The sequence below is a fragment of the Polypterus senegalus genome, chromosome 8 (assembly GCF_016835505.1).
Source record: "Polypterus senegalus isolate Bchr_013 chromosome 8, ASM1683550v1, whole genome shotgun sequence".
Lineage (NCBI taxonomy): Eukaryota > Metazoa > Chordata > Cladistia > Polypteriformes > Polypteridae > Polypterus > Polypterus senegalus.
In genome coordinates, this window is record NC_053161.1 from 11,701,266 (window position 1) to 11,725,324 (window position 24,059).

At 38.8% G+C, this 24,059-nt stretch overlaps 1 protein-coding gene across 1 annotated transcript in view; it reads right to left on the bottom strand.

Moving 5' to 3' along the window:
• Nucleotides 1–19,677, bottom strand: part of LOC120533788 (EH domain-containing protein 1) — a 90,003-nt gene extending 70,326 nt beyond the window's left edge. Inside the window, exon 1 of the mRNA XM_039760743.1 lies at nucleotides 19,076–19,677. Coding sequence (XP_039616677.1) covers nucleotides 19,076–19,479 — 404 coding nt within the window. The 5' untranslated portion in view covers nucleotides 19,480–19,677. The remainder of the gene's footprint in view (nucleotides 1–19,075) is intronic.
• Nucleotides 19,678–24,059: the final 4,382 nt, after the last annotated feature.

Below are 24,059 nucleotides of genomic sequence, written 5' to 3' on the forward strand. Positions count from 1 at the left end.
TCATTTTCTAACAATAAGATTATTGTCACTATTATCAGAAATTTGTAGAGCCTTGGTAAAGGAAAAAAGATACCTTGGGCATTTGTAAAAATGTATGTACTGTACATACTGAATTGAGCCCTAAAGAATGCTGTTCTGTTTTAGGTATATATGTAAAAAGCATATACCAGTAATGTAAATGTTAAGTGTGCTATCAAAAAAACAACTGAAAAAAAGCTGGAATAATGATTTAATCACGGTATACATTTACAAATTCTCTCTTAGGTATACAGGCAGTCCCCGGGTTATGCACGAGATAGGGACTGTAGGTTTGTACTTAAGTTGAATTTGTATGTAAGTCAGAACAGGTACATTATTTTAATAAATGCTATTTTTGACCGACTGTAACCAAAACGCTCTGTGAATGAATGATGGAGTTTCACCTCTCTCTGACCTTTTTATTATTTCTACTTTATTTTCAATGGTGATGGTTTTTCTCTTCTTTACTGTGTCACCAGCACTTGCATCATATTTGTGTTTCAGAGACATTCTTGAAGGGTGAAGACAAAATGTTAAAATGAGCTCTTCTGCACAGCACTCTACACGCTATCACAGCATGATGGCACCCGTCATCAACACGTCTGATGTACTGGCAAGAAGCAACTTACTGCTATGTACGTAACAGTGCAAGGAGGCTTGCTATTGACAATGAATGGGGTTGGCGACGGGCGATTCACCAAACAGCTCCACTACCGTATGCTGCCTGCAGCGCCCGCCTATTGAGAACGAACACGGTGCAGCCAACGGCGGCTATTGAATCGCCCACCATTGCCCCCATTCAACAGGCAGCCACCTGAGGCACACTACAATGCTACCCCCAACTGCCCCATTCACCCTCAATGGCTTACGTTCAGCCATAACCGGGTCACCGCTTGCAGGATTACCAGCCACCCACCAAGAATGAACGGGCAGCCGTGTGTGGTGGGCGGGCAATGAAATGCCCCCTTCTGCTCCATCCAGCCTGCATCCATTCAGGAGCAGTAGCTGCGGCGGCGTAGCAGGCAGGCAGCGAACCGCCCATCAAACCTCCATTCTGCCAGCCGAGGGATACTACACTGCGTGAGCAGCGAAATCGCCCCCCCAAGTCTCCCCCCCTCCCCAAGCCTCCGTCCAGCCACCATTTGCAGCAACCCCAGGCCGAAGATGACAGAGCAGCAGTTACTGAGGCGCATGCGTCGCAGCTGCGGCCCCGTTCTTAGTCACAGGTCGGATGTCTGTAACCTGGGGACTACCTGTATATTCAAAAGACATGGATGTTAGATTGAATGCCTGCTATAAACTGGCCCTGTAAAACGGAGAGTGTGTGTCACATGACAGGTAGGCATTCTATATATGGTTTGTTCCTGTGGTGTGTTCAATAGTATTTGAATATGCCATAGATGTCAAACTGTAATTTGGCCCACGAGAAAATACCAAATATCTACTAGAGCTGGCCCAACGGAAGACAGCGTATGCACCATTAATACTACAAATCCCAGAATGCTCTGCTGGTGCATTGGCATGTCAATCAGGACCCATAAGCAACCCCTCCTCTGTTGACATTCAGAGCGACCTCATGCTACCAGTCACATCAGGCCACCCCTCCCAAAAATAGCCAAATGAGAAGTGGAAAACAGAAGCTTTCTAGAAAAGTGGGAAGCAGAATATCTATTCAAAAATGTAAATGACAGACCTGTTTGTCTTGTGTGGGGAGCCAATGTAGCTGTAACAAAAGAATATAACATAAGAAGACACTATGAAATGAAAAACCCCACGACAAGTACAAAGACCTGGACATAGCGCAAAAGCGCCCGAAAGTACAGGAGATGAAAAGAAGTTTGGTTTCATGACAGACTATGTTCACAAAAGCCATATCACAAAGTGAGGCTGCTATAAAGGCTAGTTTTATTGTAAGAGCAGAGATTGCAAAATCAGTCCGGCCCTTTAATGAGAGAGTTTGTCAAAAAGTATGTGATCAAAGTTTGCGATGTTGTGTACCCAGATAAAAGGCAAGCATTTTTAAATGTGAGCCTTAGCAGAAACGCAGTACCTGATCGTGCCACAAATCTACTTGAAGAACTGATGGAAAAGGGAAAAGATTTCATTGCATTCTCCTTTGCTGTGGATGACAGCGGTAACACATCTGATACTGTCCAGCTGTCAGTCTTCATCGGTGGAGTGGACTCAAATCTGTTTGTTATGGAGGAACTTTTGGGATTAAAATCAATGCAGCAAAAGAAATCTTTGAAGAGGTTTCCAAATGTGTAACTCAAATGAGGCTACCTTGGGATAAACTTGTGTGACTAACGACAGATGGTGTGCTCGCAATGTGCGGTCAAAAGAGTGGATTGGAGGCCAGGATTTGAGAGAAGATGCGGTGGGGATGGGGAAGAACTGTGCAGGTAAGTTATCGGTTTATCACTGCATCATACATCAAGAATTGTTGTGTGGCAAACCCCTGAAGATGGAACATGTTATGAGCACTATAACACGAGCAGTTAACTTTATAAGAGCTAAAGGTTTGAATCAACGCCAGTTCAAGTCTTTTCTGGAGGAGTGTTGTTTGGAATACGCAGTCGTGCCATATTACACAGGTGAGATGGTAAAGCAGAGGCAAAGTACTGAACAGATATTTCGAGCTGTGTAAAGAAATTTGTCAGTTTCTAGAAAGAAAAGGGAAAGACACAGCAGAGCTCTGAGATAAAGAGTCTCTGTTTGAGCTAGCATTTCTCTGTGACATCACAAGCGATCTCGATGTGCTGAACCTGCAGCTTCAGGGACAGGGCCATGTCATCACAGACATGTATGCTGCAGTGAGGGCATTTAAAACAAAATTGTGTATGGGCCATTTTCCTTGCTGCCAAACCATAAAAACACAGATCTCTACCGCCGTATTCCCAAGTGCACAGTTTGCTGAAAAACTCGGCTTACACAGCGCCGAGTTTACCCAGTGATTTGCCGACTTTGATGCCCAGAAATGTAAGTTTGAACTGCTTAGTAATCCATTTGCAGTTGACGTGGAACGCTCACCAACTAACCTCCAAATGGAGCTGATTGAACTCCAGTGTGGTGACACACTGAAGTCTAAGTATGACGCTGTGGGCGCTGCACAGTTTCCTCGTTACATCCCTGACACAATGCCACAGCTCCGTACCCAAGCTGCTCAAAAGCTCTCTATGTTCGGCAGCAGATACCGTATGTGTGTAAGCAACTATTCTCCTTGATGAAGATGAACAAAACATCACACAGGAGTCGTCTCACTGATGAACACCTTCACTCAATCCTGAGGATTTCCTCAGCTCATAGCCTGACCCCAAACATTGATGAACTAGCAGCCAAGAAGAGATGCTAGGTGTCTGGCTTGGACCAGTGTGCATCAGAGTAGATCACAGTGTAGTGTGTTTTCTTTTGCACTTTTCCTTGCTACTCCAAGACATGGACTTGAATGGTTGGATTTTCACTGAAGGAAATGATTATTATTATTATTGTTATCCTGTGATCAAAAGGTTACCACTGAAATTTATCTGTGAAGGCTACAAATAGAGAAAGAGGCATAAGATTTTTTTTTTTTAATTTTACTTAAGAAATGAATGCCACCAATGTGTCTTTTATTTGACATTTGATTTCACATGTGCTTATAGTATTAAGCTTTGCTTGTTCCAGATTCAATGTTTAAGCAAAACTTAAGTTTGTTTCCATATGAAATGGTTAATCATTATATCTGATGAGAAGGAAAACCTTCCTCAATTATAGACATTTTTTTCAATAAATATCAAGGTTGGCCCGCGACTTTGTCCAAGTTTTTAATTTAGGCCCACTGTGTATTTGAGTTTGACACCCCTGGAATAGGCTCTTGCTTCCTACAACACTATAATGGATCGACTAAATTGGTTTTTAAAATATAATCTCTTTAAATTTCCAATTAAACATTTTTTCTAAAGCATTCCTCTCCCCTTTCTTTAATCCCTGGATTTACTGCCGTGTGTAAACATACATATGCCTTGTCACACACGTGTGCATGGAAGGCAGTCAATGGGTTTAACTGAGGGTAAAATGCTGGGTCATTAGTTGACGAAATGCACAAATGTCTTTTCTCCTTCCTCTGCAGATCACCAGAGGTAAAGATCACCTCAACCCCAACCAAGTTCCACTCTTGTCTCCACACCCTGCTACTGACCTCTCCTCTTCTTCCCCACTGCCTATAAAACAAGCCACTTGTCTTTCCCAGACAGTCCAGTTTTGGACAGTCTTTTAAGACATATCAGCAGTGCCACAATATATAGGGTGGAAGCCCAACCCTTCTCTGTCTTTGTGCTTCTTTCCTGCAGCCTGTGTTCCTTATTTGTAGTGTATCCTCAAAACATCTAGAATTGTGTATCATAGGTGTATGTGTTTGCTTACCATTAAGGTCTTGCTTTCTAACTAGTGGCCTGGCACAACACATCACCCAATAAAATATATATAATGGAGTGTTTCTTTTTAACTGCTAACTACTGTACTTCTGCATGTTTCAGTCTTTTGGCAGAAATTCAACCACAGCTAACCTTTGAAAAATAAAAACTTAAAATACTATTATACATCTGTAAAACCAGTGTCCTCATTTGCAGATTTGTGTTCACAAATTTGTTTTCTCTACCACAAAAGTTACTGTTAATTGAAAAAAAAATCATATGAGTTTTATGGACATTGAATTATCCAAAGAAAAGATTTATAGCTGTAACAGCAGGGTCTTCAGACCACCAACAGATTAAAGAAGTGAATGATTTAGGCTTTGTGAAAAAATCTCTTGCTCTCCATCACTAATTTTACAATTTACATTGCCTGTAATATAACTCTCAGTGTGTGTTTCTGATTATGAACACCACCCCACAAACACTGTTTACGCCTTATAAACATTTTTAAATGGCAAACTATTTTTCTGCACAATGGTCTTCTTACTGTGTCAAAATCCTGTCATTAAATTCTCAAAAATCTCTCAGCCTCTGAGTGGCTATTATACAGTTATTCAAAACAATTTCAGAGTCAATTTCTAAGGCTTGGTTTACCTTAATGTTCAATTATTTGCTTCTCCTGATCTCTATAGCCTTTAATTGCTCCAACATTTTTTTCCCCCCCAAGTTATCCTACTTGGTTATCACTGTGACTTTTGCTATGCACATTTATTTGTAGATTTGTACTGCTAATGCTTAAAATGTAGCTGTTATTGTATTGTAAAGAATCTTGTGATGATAGATACCGTTACTGGAACTATAAAAGTGACCGATTAACTGAAAAGAGCACAAAGGACAAATAAACCATAAAACATTCCTCAGGCAAAATGCAAGTAACAGTTCTAAAATTAAAAAGGCTTGAGTAAAAAACGAAATGGTGAGCTACCCCCTTAGTCTGCATATTTCTATTTTAAAATCCTTTTTTATATTACTGTGCAAAATAAAGTTTTATCACTGATGCTGGTACAGATAAGGCTGCCTACATACAGAGGAAGAGACATGCATATGCTTGTATACATTGTATCAAAGAGTAGTCTGTGTTTTCATTCTTTATTATTTTCTTCACCATACAAGTCTGATATTGTATTTTAACAGTATGAAAGATTAATGATTTCAAACAACATTCTATTGCTCTGTCCAATTTTTCTACAAAGATAACAAAATATTCTGGAATATAACTTTTATTATAAGCCTCACATGAGTGTCAGTGTTACTTTACATTGAGAAGAAAATTTTAATGCCTTACTAAGATCTGTTAGATACCCTAAGATTTAGAGTCCTGCGGTGGGTTGCAACCCTGCCCAGGATTGGTTCCTGCCTTGTGCCCTGTGTTGGCTGGGACTGGCTCCAGCAGACAGCCGTGAGCCTGTGTTTGGATTCAACAGGTTGGAAAATGGATGGATGGATGGAAGATTTAGAGTCTTGAAACTTTCAATGGAATATTTTCTAGCTAAAATGGCAAACAAAACATCACTTAACTATTTTAGATGCTTATGCATTTTCTGTGCACTGGCACTGTCATCTAAAGCAATAACAGAGCAGAATATTTAACATTTAAAATATATATACTTTCTGAATGCTACATGTAGATTTTCTGATGACATACTTAGGAAAAGTTCCATTAACATGCAAATGATGCAATAACGTTTTTTAAACTTTTATACATTCATAAAATGATGTTGGTGCTACACAGATGAAGTGTTGAAAACAGTGTGATTTTGAATTCTTATTTCCATGCTGCCCCACTATCGAAGAAATCCTATGAGGCTGTGCATCCATTTTTTATTTTTTGTGTAATTCATTATGTAAGAAAAGAAACTCTTTTTCAAAATAAATCTTTCCTCCACAGAACATTTAAAAAAATGCCGTGTGTGAATCATGTGTTCTGCTGGGGTGCTGTACATTTTTTCATGTCAGATATCTTACTAATTCAGTTGTGCGAGTAATACAATATACATTTGTTGATGCAGTGTTACTAAATGCGGATACTATAATAGTATCATGTTAAAATACCCAGCATATAATATTATGGATTTTTTCATTTATTTTCATTAGCTCAGTGAGTGACATTTGAAAGTCATAGTCCTCATTGCAGATTCTTGGTCCTTCACATGACAGACAAGGCAGCAGCAAACCTCATAAGGAAAAGGATGTTCTTTCACATGACGCATAGACTGCTTCATTGATTACAACATCTGACTAAAGGTTCCTGCAATAACTGAACATAGCAGGAATAAAAATAGCTCTGCTCACTGCCCTAATCCCCGTTTACTCAGGATTAGGCCATCAAGAATAATAACTATCATCAAGTGGGTCAAATTGCCAACAAGTCAATGACAGCCTGTAGGATGGAAGTTTAATTTCTTACTGAATTGTGTAATAGCAAGCTATCCTCCAACAAAGGTGCCATTTTTTAATTTCAAGAGACTTGGAGGTGGTAATGAAACTATAACATTAATGAGGTAGTCAAAAGGGGGAGCGATTTTAAGATCTAAAGGTTCCACATCACTGATGATCACTTGTGGTCACTCATCATCATCTATTTCGTTAAGAAGACTCAACACTACCCTCACTTTCTTGAGGTGGCTGAATAAAGTAAATCCAACTTCCTTCCCTACCAGATTCTTGCTAACTTGTAGACATTTATTATAGACAGCATACTGCCAACATGTATCATGTGGCTCCCAACAATTCTGGACTACCCAAAGTAAGGTCCTAGCAGATTCCAGAAACACACTCTTGTCCAGAGCAACATTTTTCTAAATGGGCACTCATGGTTATCTGTTCATCAAGTATGTTTGTTTATAACAATGAGCCTAATTATTTTGTTAATAATGGCATTGACATTGCCAAGATAAGGGTACTACAGGACATTAACAAACTGTTCCAAGTTATGGGTGGTGCCCAAGGAAATAAAGGGTTTAAAAGATGCACATGAGAAAGAAATACAACCAATAAGAGTAAGAGCAAGTATTCAAGGGGGTTGGGGGTGGGGAAACTACATTCAGCAATTGCTGCTGACTTGCATTAAAAATATATTGGCCAATTCTGAATAAATCAGCTGCTCTCTAATTAAGAATGAAAAATCTCACTCTAATTCAATGGTTAATCAATTGGCACATTGGTGGTTTATAGTGATTTTTATTCTGCATAACAAATTTCTGCTTAGCAGTAAGTACCCATCAACATTCCCCTCTCATTCTAGAGATTTGTTAAGGACTAAGTTTATTCAAGGCCACTGGAGCCAAGCATGTGGGATCACGAGAAAGGTTGGAGAAAGAGACCAGAGAACGCCCATATTGGTCTGTTTCCCTCATAACTCCAAGATCATTGACCCAGAGGAAGATCTCTGAACTGTGGTTGACTGCGCCTTCCTGCTTAGTGAAGTCATCGTGGTTTCTTTTTACAACCTGCTCAACAATGAAAAGGAGCTGACTGACTGACTGAAAGCAAGTGCATAAGGACTTGATTTTCTTCTTTGCTAAAAACAAATTCCTCAAGGCCATCATCAAATACACTTTTTCATTGGAACAGTAAAAAAAACAGTTTTTTTTTTTTTTAAACACAACATATTGATTTACTTTGAGTGTTGTGACCAGTAGGGGGCACTGCAGCACCCCAAACCTCAGATACAAACACAAGTCCTGGGTTCAAATAAGTTATTTATTAACAACAATATCTTCAAAATGCCTCTTCCAATACACATAATTCCTTTTTTTCTCTTTTTCCTCTCCTCCACATGTCTAAGCGAGCTTTGTCCTCCTTCCTCCATACTTCGACTTGCCTAGATGTGGTTCCTTTTATCTTAGACCCGGGAGCACTTCCACTGCCAGGCGATAGCCCTGGGATATGTGGGATATTTACGGGTCAATCGGAAGCCCCAAAAACCACAGAGCACAGCTCCTAGTAACACCCCCTGGTGGTACCCAGGGACCCCAACAGGACTGCTCTATTGCACTACAACTCTCAGCATGCCCTGCAGGCATCTGTTGGTGTACATTGACTCCAGGGTTGCTGCCACCTAGCTGTTTGGGAGAGCATGTAGCTTGAACAATTCAGCTCCCCCTATCTGTTCTTCAAGCTGGCCTCCCAGGTGGGCAATGTTCTGCCATCTAATCCTGCTGGGATGCCAGTTTACCAACAGTTCCGATAGTATCCAATGCCCAGATCCTTGTTTAGTCAGGGAACCACTTGTCAATTTTCTTGCCCATTTGTCACCTGGGCCTCCCGGACAGTTCTGAGAAGGGAGTCCATTCTGGCATGGACGCCAGTCTGCCATCTATTACAGTACACACAGGTGCAGATGGGAGTACTATATGTTAGCCACTCCACGTTAGCTATCTTACTTATAGCCTAATTTTATTTATAGAACAGTTAAAACACTAGGCAAGCAATATAATAAAAAAAGTAAAAGAAAAAATGTTTTCGGATGTAGCCAACATATGTAATCTTTAGAATTCAACTAAAATGTTAAATCTGTTGGGTACTTCTTGTAAAAATTGTATTACATTTAGGAATATTTGAACTATAATTAGCAACAGACTATTCACAACCAACAACTAAAAATACAACATCAACTGATGCCATTTTTTCATCACTTGAGTTGGAACCTGCAATTTATGATAGCAGTTTCAGCCCTCACACACCTGTTTGGTGTCAGTTTTCAACTACCTGTATATGAAATTGTGCTATTTAAATACATGTATTTTATGTACCTCACTAACAACATGAAATTACATAGTATTATTACTTTTATTTTTGAACATTTGTTTTTGCAAAAATCCTATTCTATTTATTACATATAACTATCTCTTTGATGAAGTCACTAGAACATTTTTAAATGCTCCAACTTTCAAAACATTTAAGTCTCTGAATGCACCCGAGTGTTATGACGTGTACATTTTCTTACTGGTTCATCTTGATTCAAGATTCATCTTGTTTTTTTAAACTAAGGACACCATTTAACTGGAGCACCAGAAGAGCAAACTTTAAAAATGAACGTAATAGTTTAGTATTTTCCTTTTTTAGATGAACATTGGGAATTTGTCACATATACAAATTAAATTCATTCTGAATTTTATATATAAAGAAAATGATCAATCTACCTGTTGTTACTGGCATGAAGTGGTATTCTCAGATCTAAATGATGAAATTATTTGAAAAATGAAGTCTATTGGCTTTGTGTTTATACAAGCTCTACACATTGTGCCAACTTCCACCATGCATTACTCTCATCTGGAGACAAGATGCAGGAGCAGGAAGCCTCATCTGGAATCCATTCTCTTCCTGAGTCATTCTCCGTCCAAATTTCATATTAACAATAGCAAATATCGGAAATCATACAGAATTCAACCAGTTTTAGCATACAGACAAACAAAGATAAAATTTATGCTTAAGCAGAAATTGCCTGTCTAAACCAGAACAAATGCACAATTTTTGTCCGATTTAGTCCTTAACCTAGATCTAAAACCCAGTTTCACTCTAACATAAAGGATGGAGACATATGGACAGCTAAAAATTTGATTTGGGAACATCCTATAAAAACCAAAAAAAAAAAAACTAATTTACAACATACAATATAGGCAATATGAAGTTATTAGTAACTATCACAAGAAACAAAAGTAAGCAAATTAGTAAATATCCTATGAAACAATTGACTCCTGAATCGCACATTCTGCAGAAATTACAGACTTTTACCATTGGTAATCTCAAAAGATATGAAGCATACCACTACATCTACTTGATCCCTCATTACTTTATAGAGTATTTACTGTCTACATTTATGTTTTTCATATAAAAATATTTATATTGCTTTTTAAAAATTCAGAAGCTATACAGTACAATAGTGAAGAGAGTTAAAAAAAAGCAATTATTTTAAAGTGAAGGAAAAGGATGTGCAAGTACACCTAATGAATATTTGTCAATTTAGCACTATAACTGAAAACTGTTACGAAGACACGATTCACTCTAGTACCTCTCCTACCATATGTACCCATAAAGAATATTTCCAGCTGAATTGCTGTGAATAAGAATTGCAAAGATCATTGTGGCTCATGGTAACATAATGGGTCTTTTGAAATCATTTCACTTTTCTTTTCCATTAAAAAGTACTATTGCATTTTGTTTTCCCTCTCCACTTGGACTGGTAATTCTTGGTCTCGGTTTTTCCTTTGTTTTTGGCCAGGAATTTACCCAAATCACATTCAACGCCTACTTACGCTGCAGACCTACTGCATTTCTTCCTCCTTCAAAGCAAAGATGAGCAATTCTAGGAATTAACACAATCTTTAAGAATAAATGTCAAGTACTGCATTTTATAATCTGACACCCTTCTGTTCTGCTTTATTACAGCTTTACTGTCATTTTCAGTTTCTCTGTACATTGTTTGTGTTGTGCCCATTAAGTGACTAATTTAACTGTCCACCTCAGTAACACATGCTCATCCCCTCTGCCGTATCATTATTTGGTCACTATAAGCTATTCACCTAACCTGACAAAACACTTCGGCGTTTTTCCTCCATTCACAAACCCCTTTACGATTACCGATTATTCACCTTAACAATTTTCACTGTAATTCCAAAAATTCATAATTATGCTGAGGGGATGCAAATAGTTGAATTCAGAGCCACAAATCGGTATCCACTTAAGACTTTTGGCTGCACTACCTTGGGGACTTATACCACACAAGATATTTTCCATGCAGCTGGAACCCTTTGTAGGATCAGACTCAGACAGAAGATATGCTGAAAAACTAAACACAGTTACCCAGTGCACTCTTTCAGCACCTTACGGTTAACACCATCAGGTCTAGCAGCTTTGCCTTGCTAGAATTTCCTTAAGTTCTTAATTCATCTGAGAACTCATGTATGCCAAAAAATGTTGCATACACCCATTTCCACGTTCACTTCGAATATGTATAAAAACTAAACTTGGCATAAAGCTACACACATTTTCATGGCAGCCGCAAATCATGCGTACACATGATTCTGCTCAGTTTTACTTACTTGTATGGAATGTTGTTAGATTTTAATAAATTCAATAAGCATTGCAATGTGAACTTGCAGTCCAATCAGGACAGGCTTCTAAGTCAATTTAGATTACCAAGAGCTATCCTCTTATAGCAGTATGCTGATAGAATACTAAGAAATACACTTCTATGAAGAAATGCATTAAAATATTTACAGTATATTACATTTTACAGATAAATTATTTTCATTTAAATAATGTATACTGTTAATTATTAAACATGTGGGGGCATGGTGGCACAGCGGTAGCGATGAGCTGGCACACCATCCAGGGACTGTTCCTGCCTTGAGCTCATGCTTGCTGGGATTGGTGTGACCCTAGACGGATGGATGGAATGAATAATTAATTAACCTTTTTCAGTGTTCTTTAAATGTTTTGAAGAACAGGCTTTCTAAGCCTAAAGATGGTTTTACATTTATTTCAGACACTTTGTGTGGTGACTGGTTACATGGAGAAAGAAAAGGTAAGGACAGGAATTGGGGGTTGGTACATTTGACAGACACAGTACTGCTCCAATAAATTATTCAATTCAGGGTTGCTCGCATCCCAACAAGCATCATGTGCATGGCACAAACAATCCCTCATCACTACCGCTGCACCACCATGTCCCTACATGTTTAAATACATGCTTTAATGAATTTACATCATGAAAATGATATCACGTATACATCTTAGTATTCTAAAATGTTCAGAGAGCTGTAACATCATGAATGTAATGTATTCTGTGTGGCGATAACTGCCTGCCCGTTCCTGTTGGTGCAAGATAAAGCCTGTTTAAGTACATAGTGATTAACGACTGGGTCAGGGAACACATGAAAATATGAAGCATTTAATATGCTACTTTAGTTATGATGGGATTTGAGAAACTCTAGTAAATTAAATATTGATTTTAAGACAAAGTTTACGACATTCTACTTTAATGACAAAATAAACTAAGAGATTAAAATGGAACTTTCTGAAAGTTAAAATGTTGAATTTAATCTCGAAGGTGGACTGTTACTCGCCTTTTAGTGGCAACTTTGATTTCTGACCACTTCTTTATTTCAGACACTGTAACTTTCTGAACTTGAACTTTTGAGTCCCTCTGCCACACTGTACCACTCCATCAATTTCCGTTTGTTGTTTATACCACTGCTTAAGCCACCAAATAGTACGTTTTTCTTGCCTCCACTTCACCGAGTAGGACTTCCATTACGCATTCACTTTTTTTTTAATATAACACATGCTTTTCCCATGGTCATTTAACAAAACACTGAACAAAAGGGGCTTTTTATATTGATTTGCATATTCAAATAAGCAAAATTCTGGGAGGAGTTGGGGTGGGGCTGAAGACACATGCATGTGCATTAAAATTAACGTTGATTTGGATTTATAAAGGAGAAGTGCCTGAAACTTGGCGTACACAAAGTTTTAGGTATCTGAATTATTTTGTCTGTACACCATATTTTACTGAGAATTCTATGCAAGGCACTATACATGAGGCCCCTGGTCCAACTGTGAAGGTCAGTGCTGTGTACTATATCTGAAAGGTTGGTGGAATGGTGAGTATAATTCATTCTAGCTGGTGCATGAGGACAGTGGCAGGTGGTATGCAGCAGTATAAATGGAAAATGAGGGGGAGGGAGGTTATGTAGACATTGGTATACAGTCCTGCAGAGTAATGTGCAGTGGAGAGAGGACACAAGTGGGATTTAAACACACAGATTACCCAGACACCTGGGTGGGTAAATATTAAGTTGTTTCAACTCTCTGTACTTCTTACATCCGATATGCAATTGAATGTTATTAAGACTGTGATCTTTTTCATTTCTTTCTACAATCATCTGTGTTATTTTGCACCTACTTAGACTTTCCTTACTGTAGCTTCCTTTACCCTCTAAATTCCATCCTCCACCCCAACATCTCCAACTCTGAAGGCTCTCTCTTTTTTTGGGTTAAGAACAACCTTCAGTTTGGTTGATTCCCCAACAAATCTTGGGTCACCGTTGAGCAGTCCTTAATGGAACAAAATGAAGAACATGAATATACCCAGCAATGCAGTCAGTAACTCCATCAATCTAACCACCAATTGTTCACAGAACTTTTCCTTGTCTGTAGCCTTTTCAAAGAGTCCACTGGATCAGGTGACCACTTCATCACTGACCTGGTGATAATCAGCTGCTGCAGAACAAGAAGATTAAACTGGTACACAAGGTGAAGTATTCTGTGGTCAAAACTTCTAAGAGGGGCATGAGCTTTACAGCTATAAGCATCCTGGACATCTGAAAACAAGAGGTTGAGTTTTCGGTTATTTTGTGTGCTACACTTGACAAACTGATCAAAAGTGGATAAAGTTGCTAAGAGAAACTCCCGATTGAAATCCCAAGTGAGTACAATGAATGAACTATGGTGCAGAGTTCAAAATTTAGCAAAAGCCATGCATATTATGCTATACTTGGAACTGCAGAGGGCAGAATGTAAACCACAAGCAGAATGATGTGGGAAGACTCATGTGGCAGACCGTGTGGCACATACTGACAGTAAGCAGCTCAATGTCTTGATTGCATACCATATTCTCTCTTTATCCATAATATGTCCAGGATTACACCATTTGTTATTTACAAGCACAGCTACAGTATTCCCCCATCCCCTTACACTTAGCATACTGTTAGTGTATTTGGTCTGCTCATAGCATGGTAAATCCATTTAAGGCAATATGCAAATCCAGAAATGCTTACAACATAAGCATCCCAGGAACAGAATCCAAAACATTTCCAAATAACCATTGGTGAAGGTTTTATTGTATTTAACCAAGTACAGGATAGGTAAATATAATAATTTTACTTAATTCAATGTGGTTGCTATATAGTAACCCCCATCTTTATACTTTTTATTTTCTTGACTACAAGGGCTGTGCATCAATGATGTCTTTTGAATTTGAGGCATTATTGCTGTGCAACACCAATGTAGTGTACATACTGTATACTTAATGTAATGTATTTAATTTTATATGATTTATAATTGATGCACTTAAATTTACCATATGTATTTACTTAGGATACTTGTGAATGTCTGGCTCAGAGAAAGTGGCAGTGATCTGGAAACATTTTGGCTTAAGAGGAATTACTGGTAATAGTATTTAGGCACTCTTCTTAACTATCACATACTTTAAAAAACACAACTGCCAATCATTTGTAAAGAAACTTAAAATTTATACAATTATTCAATGCCAAATATTAAAACTTGAAGCTAATGTTTGCCTGGTATATATCATGTATTATAAATTTTATTGTAACACATTTTATATCCATTCTACCTTTAGTTGTTAACTGATTAGCATTTCCACATGACTGCCCGATGTAGAGTTTCTAAGCTGAGTGAGTCCGGGCAATTGTGAGACTGACCAATAAACTGGTGCAATGGCCACAATATTCTTGGCAGGCACTCCACTGGAGTGTTGGGATGAAACAGAAGCTTTCAGTTTACTGGTCAATCACTGTCATACAGAAAGCTTTGAATAGTGACTGAAAGAATGAGGCTGCAAGTAAATGGTGTTCCTGTGTATGGTTGCCAGTCTCATTCCCTTTGACAGGATGAAGAGCTCAGCAATATCAGAGGACTTTAGGGTAGAACCACAGCTTCGTTCTAGATCAAGAGGATTCAATCCTTTTGAGATGTTTTGGACAAATAGTTAAGATGGCCCTAAGAGCCTACCATGGGAGATGTTACAAGCACAATTTGGAATGATTCTCTCTCTTGAATGATGTGAAAGCATCTGGGAATTCTCCAAAAGGAAATGAGAGAGAGGGAGGAAGGTTGGGAGCATGCACTGATGCAGCGCATTGCCACACTTGTCACACAATGAACTACCTCAGGATCACAAATTAGGGTCCGAGTGCAGCCATGCAACCTCAGCACCACACTATTTTGTGAGGAATAGTGTAAGATTTTTTTTTTTTTTTTAATATAAAAACAGTGGCTGGCAAGTTGGAATATCTGCTATCATGGCTGGATGCAGGTTAACATCATAACTAGGATGGAGCAATTGCAGATTAAGGGCCTTGCTCAAGGGCCCAGCACAGTGGAATCACTTCTGGCATTTAGCGCAGATCCCTAGCCTCTGAGTCACTTCTCTGCCCTACTGGGGGAGGGAAAAAAAAAAAAAAAGGACTTAAGAATGCCCACTGCAACATCAGTATCAGCAATAGCTGGCAAGAAAGACAAACAGCTCATTCATTTGGAATCTTTAAACTTTTAGTCTACTTACTATTTATAAGAATTCATTACAAAATAACTTTACCCACAAGACTGTGGATAGAAATGTAGAAACAAAACATACTAGTAAAAATCATGTGCCTAACCTATAATACTAATCTATAATATCATAAGAAACACTCTTAAGTACAGTTTAAAAAAAAAAATGCAGTATTGCACAAATAAGTATTGAGCACCATATAGGCATAAGCACAGGCCCCTCATGGACCCTGTGATCATCAGAGGTGACTGTGTGCAGAGGGTGCAGACCTTTAAATATCTGGGAGTGCAGCTGGATGACAAATTGGACTGGACTGCCAATACTGATGCTCTATGTAAGAAAGGTCAGAGCAGACTATACTTTCTGAGAAGGTTGGCATCCTTCAACATCTGCAGTAAGATGCTGCAGATGTTCTACCAGACGGTTGTGGCGAGTGCCCTCTTCTACGCGGTGGTGTGCTGGAGTGGCAGCATAAAGATGAAAGACACCTCACGCCTGGACAAACTTGTTAAGAAGGCAGGCTCTATTGTAGGATTAAAGTTGGACAGTTTAACATCTGTGGCAGAGCGACGGGCACTAAGCAAACTCCTGTCAATCATGAATAATCCACTGCATCCACTTAACAGTGTCATTTCCAGGCAGAGGAGTAGCTTCAGTGACAGACTTTTGTCACTGTCCTGCTCCACTGACAGACTGAGGAGATCGTTCCTCCCCCACACTATGCGACTCTTCAATTCCACCCGGGGGAGTAAATGTTAAAATTAATTTTATTTTTTTCATTTTTATTACTATTTAATATTGTTTCTTTGTATCAGTATACTGCTGCTGGATTATGTGAATTTCCCCTTGGGATTAATAAAGTATCTATCTATCTAAAATAGTTTACATAATCCATTCCAAAATGTATCAGGAAGCAGCTCCTTAAATCTTCAATACAATTAGTGGTGCAGTTTATAATCCCTCTAAATAACAATGCGTTCATCACTTTGTAATAAAGTTATTCTAATGAGTAGTGTCCAAAGGGCACTTGTTGTTAAATTTAATTAGAAGTAAATGGGCCCCGAATGTTATTTGGCGTCTGAACAGCTGTAAAAATGAGGACAGATAACATTTTCTTTCTCAGACGATGGACAGGTCAGGATAAAGCATAAGAATAACTGGTTAAAACCAGAAATAATTATCTTCCTTTAAAAAAAAAAAACACTTGCATGCTGGAAAAAAAAAAAAAAACTTTTCCTATTGTTTTATGCTCTTTAGTATTTCATTGTTGACAAAATCATTAAGTAATGTGAAACTCTAAAAAAGTTTATACAAGTATGAGCTAAAATTGTGAAAATATAACTCAACTTTATGTGTGCGTGAGTGAATGGATATACGGGAGGGACAGGATGACAGGAGTTAATGATCAGCTGTTTCCAGCCTTCCTGCGTCGACAGCTGAGCTAAGCACTCGTGAAATCTGTCTTAAAAGAGACAGCACATGCAGGCACAATGACATCACCGAGGACACAAATTACACATCAGAGTGAATCCCTCAGAGACAGAATGCACAAACAAATAAACCAGGGATTCATTAAACCCATTTAAACATCATGGACATATTTCTATCCATCCAATTTGAAAATGTTAATTTTCCTGGTGAGGGTGGAGGAAAAGTGAAGCCAGTCCCAGGGTTTAAAAAAATATATATATCCTGCTAGGAAACACACCAAATGGGACATCAGATCACTGCTGTGCTGCCTCATGAACACGTATAATGTCACACTGGACCTATTTAGAATGATCCACCACACTAATTTTGAGTCACTATGCAACTTTGCAGAACATAATAGGTCTGAGACAAAGTTCAATCCCCTAGGTGAATACCTCTTATACACAGGGAAGAACAGACAAAGAGGGCATCCCAGCCAAGAACTTAATTAATGTTTGCCGTTTTAAGGCAGAAGAGCTACTATATCACTCATACATCACCTGGAAAGAATTTATTCCTGTACAGAACTACAGAAAATTATACGATACCCCAGCAGCAATGAATTCATCCACCAGTTGTTCACAAGTCGGTATGCACTTGTGAAAGAAACCAGAGACAAGAGGAAACTCCCACAAAATTTAGAAAGAGCATATAAATGCTATACATACGACTCCACATTCACACCAGAGTGTGACTGATGTACATAAGAAATGCTTCCCAAACGTTTTGCTTAAATCAAAAGCCATTTAAAACTACCTAAAATTTAGCTCACTGAAAAGATGTTTATATGGAAAATATAGGAAATTGATCATTTTCTTGATGACAGTTAATTCAAAAGGAGGTGGAATGCACATATGACAACGTGGCAAGACATTTATTAGTAAGAGACATGAGTTGTTCTCTTTTTTAAGATGAAGTGACCATTTGTCACTCAGGCGGATTGTTTCTGCTCCGAATAGTTCACTACATAATAGGAACTTATTTGGCAGACCTTCAGAGTTCACCCACTTCTGCTCCCGTCCTCTAACTCAAATCTGCTTTTAATGGAGCCCTCTCCTTTATGCAGTTACAGAATGAAAACTGAACTATAACTTTTTTCATAAAAACACTGCTGCGAGGAACACGGAATTCAAATACAACCCATCACCCATTACCACGGAGCGTTCATTAGAAAGTTTTAAATAACTGCCACTTCAGTGCCCGAGCAGTCCTCCAGTTGCTTTCTGCCCTGTGTCACACTTCAGTAACTTATATGATGGACAAGAGAGAACGTCTGGTGACATCTGGCGCTGTCAGCAAATCCACTCTCACACAGTCCCTGGAATTTAGACCTTCTGGCAGTGGTTCGAGAACACTGCAGAGAAAGGGAATTACCACACTCTGTAGACCTGCAGTCGCGCAGACTTGGTTCACGTCGTAAAACAACTGAGCCGGGTGGGTGTGGCAGGGAATGTCTGAACTTACGCACGCTAATCAAACTGAAGGAAAGTCAGTTTTTTTTACATGAAAACGAGTGGCGTGGCTACAGAATGATACGCAGGGAAAATTAAGCGACAAATAATAATTTAAAGGCTTGAAGTAGTACGCACCGGTCGATCACTCTAAAAAGTGTCAGCCCAAGCTTCTACTAATAACCATTAACGAAAAGTCACATTTGATAACTTTCTTATGCGTGTCATATACAGTAAAATACAAGGAGATGATTCTTTAACTGGGAGAGCGACTGTACACACTGAATCAAAAAAACAACCTGGAGATAAATATCCACGACAAAGCAAAAGAAGATTCTCAGCCTTCCTCAAACTTGCATGCGTGTGCGATCCAACTGCAGGTTTACCTGTTGAGAAACGCATTGCCAAACGCGTTCAGCTTTCTGAAGGGCTTCTTTGGGTCAACTACTAAAGCATTTCCTGGGATGATCCCTTCCTGGTCGCCATGCATGACTGCGATGAATGAGTCGGTGGTCGGCTCAGGTCCAATTCTCATGCCGGGGAAATCCTGCTCCATTAAATGGCGAATAAAAGTAGTCTTACCAGTTGAATACTGTCCCACCAGTAATACCATGGGTTTGTTATCAAAGTCAGCGTCCTCCAAAGCCGGCGAATGGAACTCATGGAATCGATATGTCTCCTCAAGGGGTAACAGTTTAGTGCGGTAAAGCTTGCGCAGCCCGTCTGAAACCGTTTGGAAAAGCTCGGGCTCTTTTTTCCGCTTGGCATCTTTACTAACCCAGCTGAACATGACTGTAATGGTTCTTTATCCACTAACAACTAAAACAGGTCTGCCAGTGACTTCACTGGAATTAGATACTAAACTGTAGCAGCTTCCAAAAGTATGCTGACAATGAACGCACCTAAATTCGTCAGGCTCTATCTTTCTCGTTTTGAAGCTGAGCTGCAGCCCCCTCACGCGTGACTGGTAAAGTTCACAAAGATACAACACCCTTTCCACTCCCCCTCCCGTCCCGGTTATCTTTCAAGCCCAACCCACTCAGACGGTATTAAAAAGGCAAACGGAGGAGGGAAAACTAGAAGGACAATAGAATGCACAAATCACACGTATGTATAGGCGTGACGCGTGTAGACATCTTACTGTGATTGGGCAAAATACGAGTCAATTTTGCATCTCTGGAATTAAGCGGCTGGGCCGACCTAAAGCCGCGTGGTCCGTGAGGTAAGCGCAATAGTGATCCTCAGCCTACACGTTGATGGAGTATCATGTATTACTGTCTATTTTATGCATAAAGTGAACTCTAAAGTGGCCAGCATATGCTTTACAAATATAACACACAATGGTGCTACTCTAACTTGATTTCACTTTGCAGCTGTTCTGGTTATTGCTGTTCTACTGACAGAGTAATACTTTATATTTTGCTCTCGGGCAGAAGCCCAACTGCTGAAGGCAAACGTGCAGTTCTCGGGCACAGTGTCTTGTGAAGACTTGTAACGGTGGCGGGCGGGGGACGTGGGTCGGCCACGTCAGGAACGATGCGCCATGTTGGCCAGGGCTTTACAAAAGTGCAGTGATTTCGCGGAAAGAGCAACTTTGGTTATTAACGACATAGATACGAGCAGGTCTAAGATTACACCGGCTCTTCGGATGATAGATGATACGGGAAACGCGTTGACTGCTTCTGGAAAACACAAGCGAAAGCTACTTTGGCAAAATACGCCGTTAAGATTACTATACCCGTAGTGACCTCGATATACCTTTCTGTTATGTAATTTATGTTTTCTGCTTTTCTGTATGTGGCAGACTTAGTCCTTGGAAAATATTTAAGCGTCGTCGCTTTCTCTTTCTCTCTCTGTACACACACACATATATATATAAATACATATATAAATATATATACTGTATAACATTTTTTACGCTGGTGTTATAAGTTTATGTAATATTCCATTGGTACGATGACTTGCGCACGAGTATTCCAGTCCTTGTCGTAACTGATCCACTTGAAGGTTGCGGAGTCGGTATGGAAGCTTAGTTCTGCCCTCGGCCTCTTGCTGGATGCAGGTTACATCCTTTATCACACGGTTTAGGGAGTTTATTGCAGTTTCTCGAGAATGTAACTTTTTTTAGGTGATAGTAGTACTATTATTTCCATCACCATCACATCACAAGTGGAATGAGACAGAGCATAGGAGTTTGGTGCAGAACTTTGTTTCTTGGTGCAAAGAGAACAGAAGATCATCATCAGCAAAACCAAGGAACTGATTATTAACTTTTGCTGCACCAAAAAGCCTGTGTCCTGACATTATTCAGGGAGTGAATGCTGAGGTGCCACACTGGTGTGGGTACTTGCGAGTCCACATCAGTGACTGGCTGGACTGGTCTTGTAGCACAGAGGAACTGTATAAGAAAGGGCAGAACAGGCTCAATTTTTTAAGAAAACTGCATTCCATTAATGTGAATGGTGACATACTTTACATGTTCTAAAACTCTGTGATGGCCCATGTAATTTTCTGTGGGCATTTTAAGAGATACCCACCAAATCAACAAGGCAATTAAAAAGGCAGGCTCAGTTAAGGGGACCACTTTGAGGGAGTATCGAAGAGAAAATAAAGGACAAACTGAGTGTCATTCTGAACAATGCTGCACATCCTCTCTCTGACACATTAGCATTAAGTACTTTCAGCCAATATAATTCTGCAGATATGTGTCAAGAAACACCAGTGGGACTCCTTTATACCAACAACAATACACATGCATAATGCATCACTGTGATTGTTCTTTTTATCTTCAGCCAAGTTGTAAGCTTGCTTTCTTTTTAGTCACTCTAGTGTGTATTTGAGGGGTGGTTTGTTTTTTGTCATAGTATATTATTTAGTTATTGAGCTTCTTTAAAAATCCAGTTTTCCCCTGAGGACAAATGAAGTGCTATCTATCTGTCTATCTTTCATCCTAGAGGCTGGTTGCAGATTTCCATTAATGTTGGATGTGACAAAGATGGAGTATTGTAAGTTGTAATGTTTTAGGTGATATTTAACTATTTTTCCCATGGCCGGTAACCAGAAATATACTCTTTGAGATCAACTTAAGCCAGTGTCATTCACTTTTTTCTATCTACTACAGTGTTGTTTAACCCTATATGCAGCACAAGTCTTGCTAATTAGGGGTCAGCTCCACACTTGGCAAATCTATACAAATGCAGTCTACCATAGAGCATGTGTTTAGGTTCTGGCTATAATTTGGAGTCCATAGAGAAAATACACACAAGCACCATGAGATTATTCCAAGCCCACAAAAAGAGTCCCACTCAAGAAATGAATCGGAGTCCAAGCATTGCAAGGCAGTAGTGTCACCATATGTGCTAAAATAAACCTTAAAAAAGTTTTTCTTAGGTAAATATATTTCTTGAAAGATCACAATTGCCTAAATTATACCAGCCAACCAGAAAACTAAGTTCCTAAGACAGTGGTCTCTCTCACATTTTAAAAGCTTCATTGTGCTGATCCTGACGAACACTTTGTGACTCCTGCACCCTGGAAGGCTTTATCCTTAGGTCTTTTTGTGAAGCACTATCAGGCGACTCGTTCAACTTGTACTTAAAACACACCATTTTTCACTTGTATTCTGATCTCTGTTACCTAAATTTGTTCTGATTTCATTCTTCTGTAATTAATGCCCTCATCTGGTTTAAATAATTTGTAATTTTATTTAATGCAGTTTGGTTTGCATACTCTTAAGTATTTTGTTTTATTTTATTTGTATTACAAATTTTTGCTTGTAATGATTTTCTTTTTAATATGATGTAATGGAGTACTCAGCTTAGGGTACTATATGAAGTAAATATTGATTGTTTGCCCCTACAGCTGTTGGGTTTTAAGACAGATATGGTTTTAATTAGATTGAAATTTACTCCCTTTAAACAATTTATGTGTTTAATTTGCTGTCATTTTGCAGGGTCACAAATACACTTTATTGTGTAACATACCTTTTATAAGAAATGTATTGCATCATGGAGTTTGGAACATAAACATACTAAAGTATATATACTTTGACTTTTTAGCTATATATAAATTCTGTTAAATGCCAAGTCTTTACCACTTAATTGTTTTGCAGATAAAATTGCAATTAATTTGTTTAGTTATTTATCATTCATTTATTTGTCATTTTATATCATTTCATTTTCATCCATCCATTTTCTAACCCGCTGAATCCGAATACAGGGTCACGGGGGTCTGCTGGAGCCAATCCCAGCCAACACAAGGCACAAGGCAGGAACCAATCCTGGGCAGGGTGCCAACCCACCACAGATTTCATTTTCATTTATTTATCATTCATTTATTTATCTGAAGAGGGAGAATGATTTCCTGCCATATCCACCCCAGTATGATCATGTAAAATGGACAATTTTACAAAAATATTTGGAATCAAAATAGGGTGAACCAGTACAGCTGAATAAAACTCCAGTTTTTCCAGATAGAATTTTCTTTTCAGTGTGTCACCACTTACCACTGTTTGATTTGTTGACTGAGTTCAACTCAATCTGTCCAGACTTTAATAATTCCCAGAAATGTTCATTTTTCTTAATATCTTTACAAGGGGCCTTTGCCCCCTGCTCACTTTGCTCGCCAACCCCCCCAGCCTGTGCTACGCACCAGCCACTTCACATCTCTGCCTCTCACATACTGTATATGGATTTCACTTTCATCAAACAACATATCTTTTAATTCTCGTGGCTACACCTCTTCATTGGGAAGAAACACTACTTTTCCCTGATGGCAACACGAAGTAGACAATCTACAAGTCTCCAACTTAAATTTTAAATCCGAACAATATATTCAATCTCTTTTAGCTGTTCCATTATTTCACCGAATAATAATTTCCGTTTGTTTGCGCTAATGCAATCTTTACTATAATTTTTTTGAGACTTTCAAATTTTAGTACTTTTATTATCTCTAACCTGTTCTGCATGTGTATAGTGCCAACATTTTTGAATTCTTTATGACGTTCTACTTTGTCATCTACTCTTTACCTTTTATTTTCGGCCCCGGGCATGGTTAAATCTCTTGGCACAAAGTCTCATGTCGCGGGACGTGTAAGTATCTCTCTGAAAAAGTCACATCTTGTCCGAGTCTAAAAAGTCTTGTCAAGTGCTGACTGGACAGAAAACATATTTACATACTGATTGGATGGCCCAAATTTCTACCCATGCAATTCAATAGTTAAAAAAAATTCAGCTGTAAGAGAAGAGAGAGAGAGAATCAAATGAATACTGATCAATTTATTTTCAATCTGATGAGTGCACATTGACATCCCATAACTATTTGAATGGTGTATAGTGAAAGTGGAATTCTGGAAGTAATGCATTTTAATAG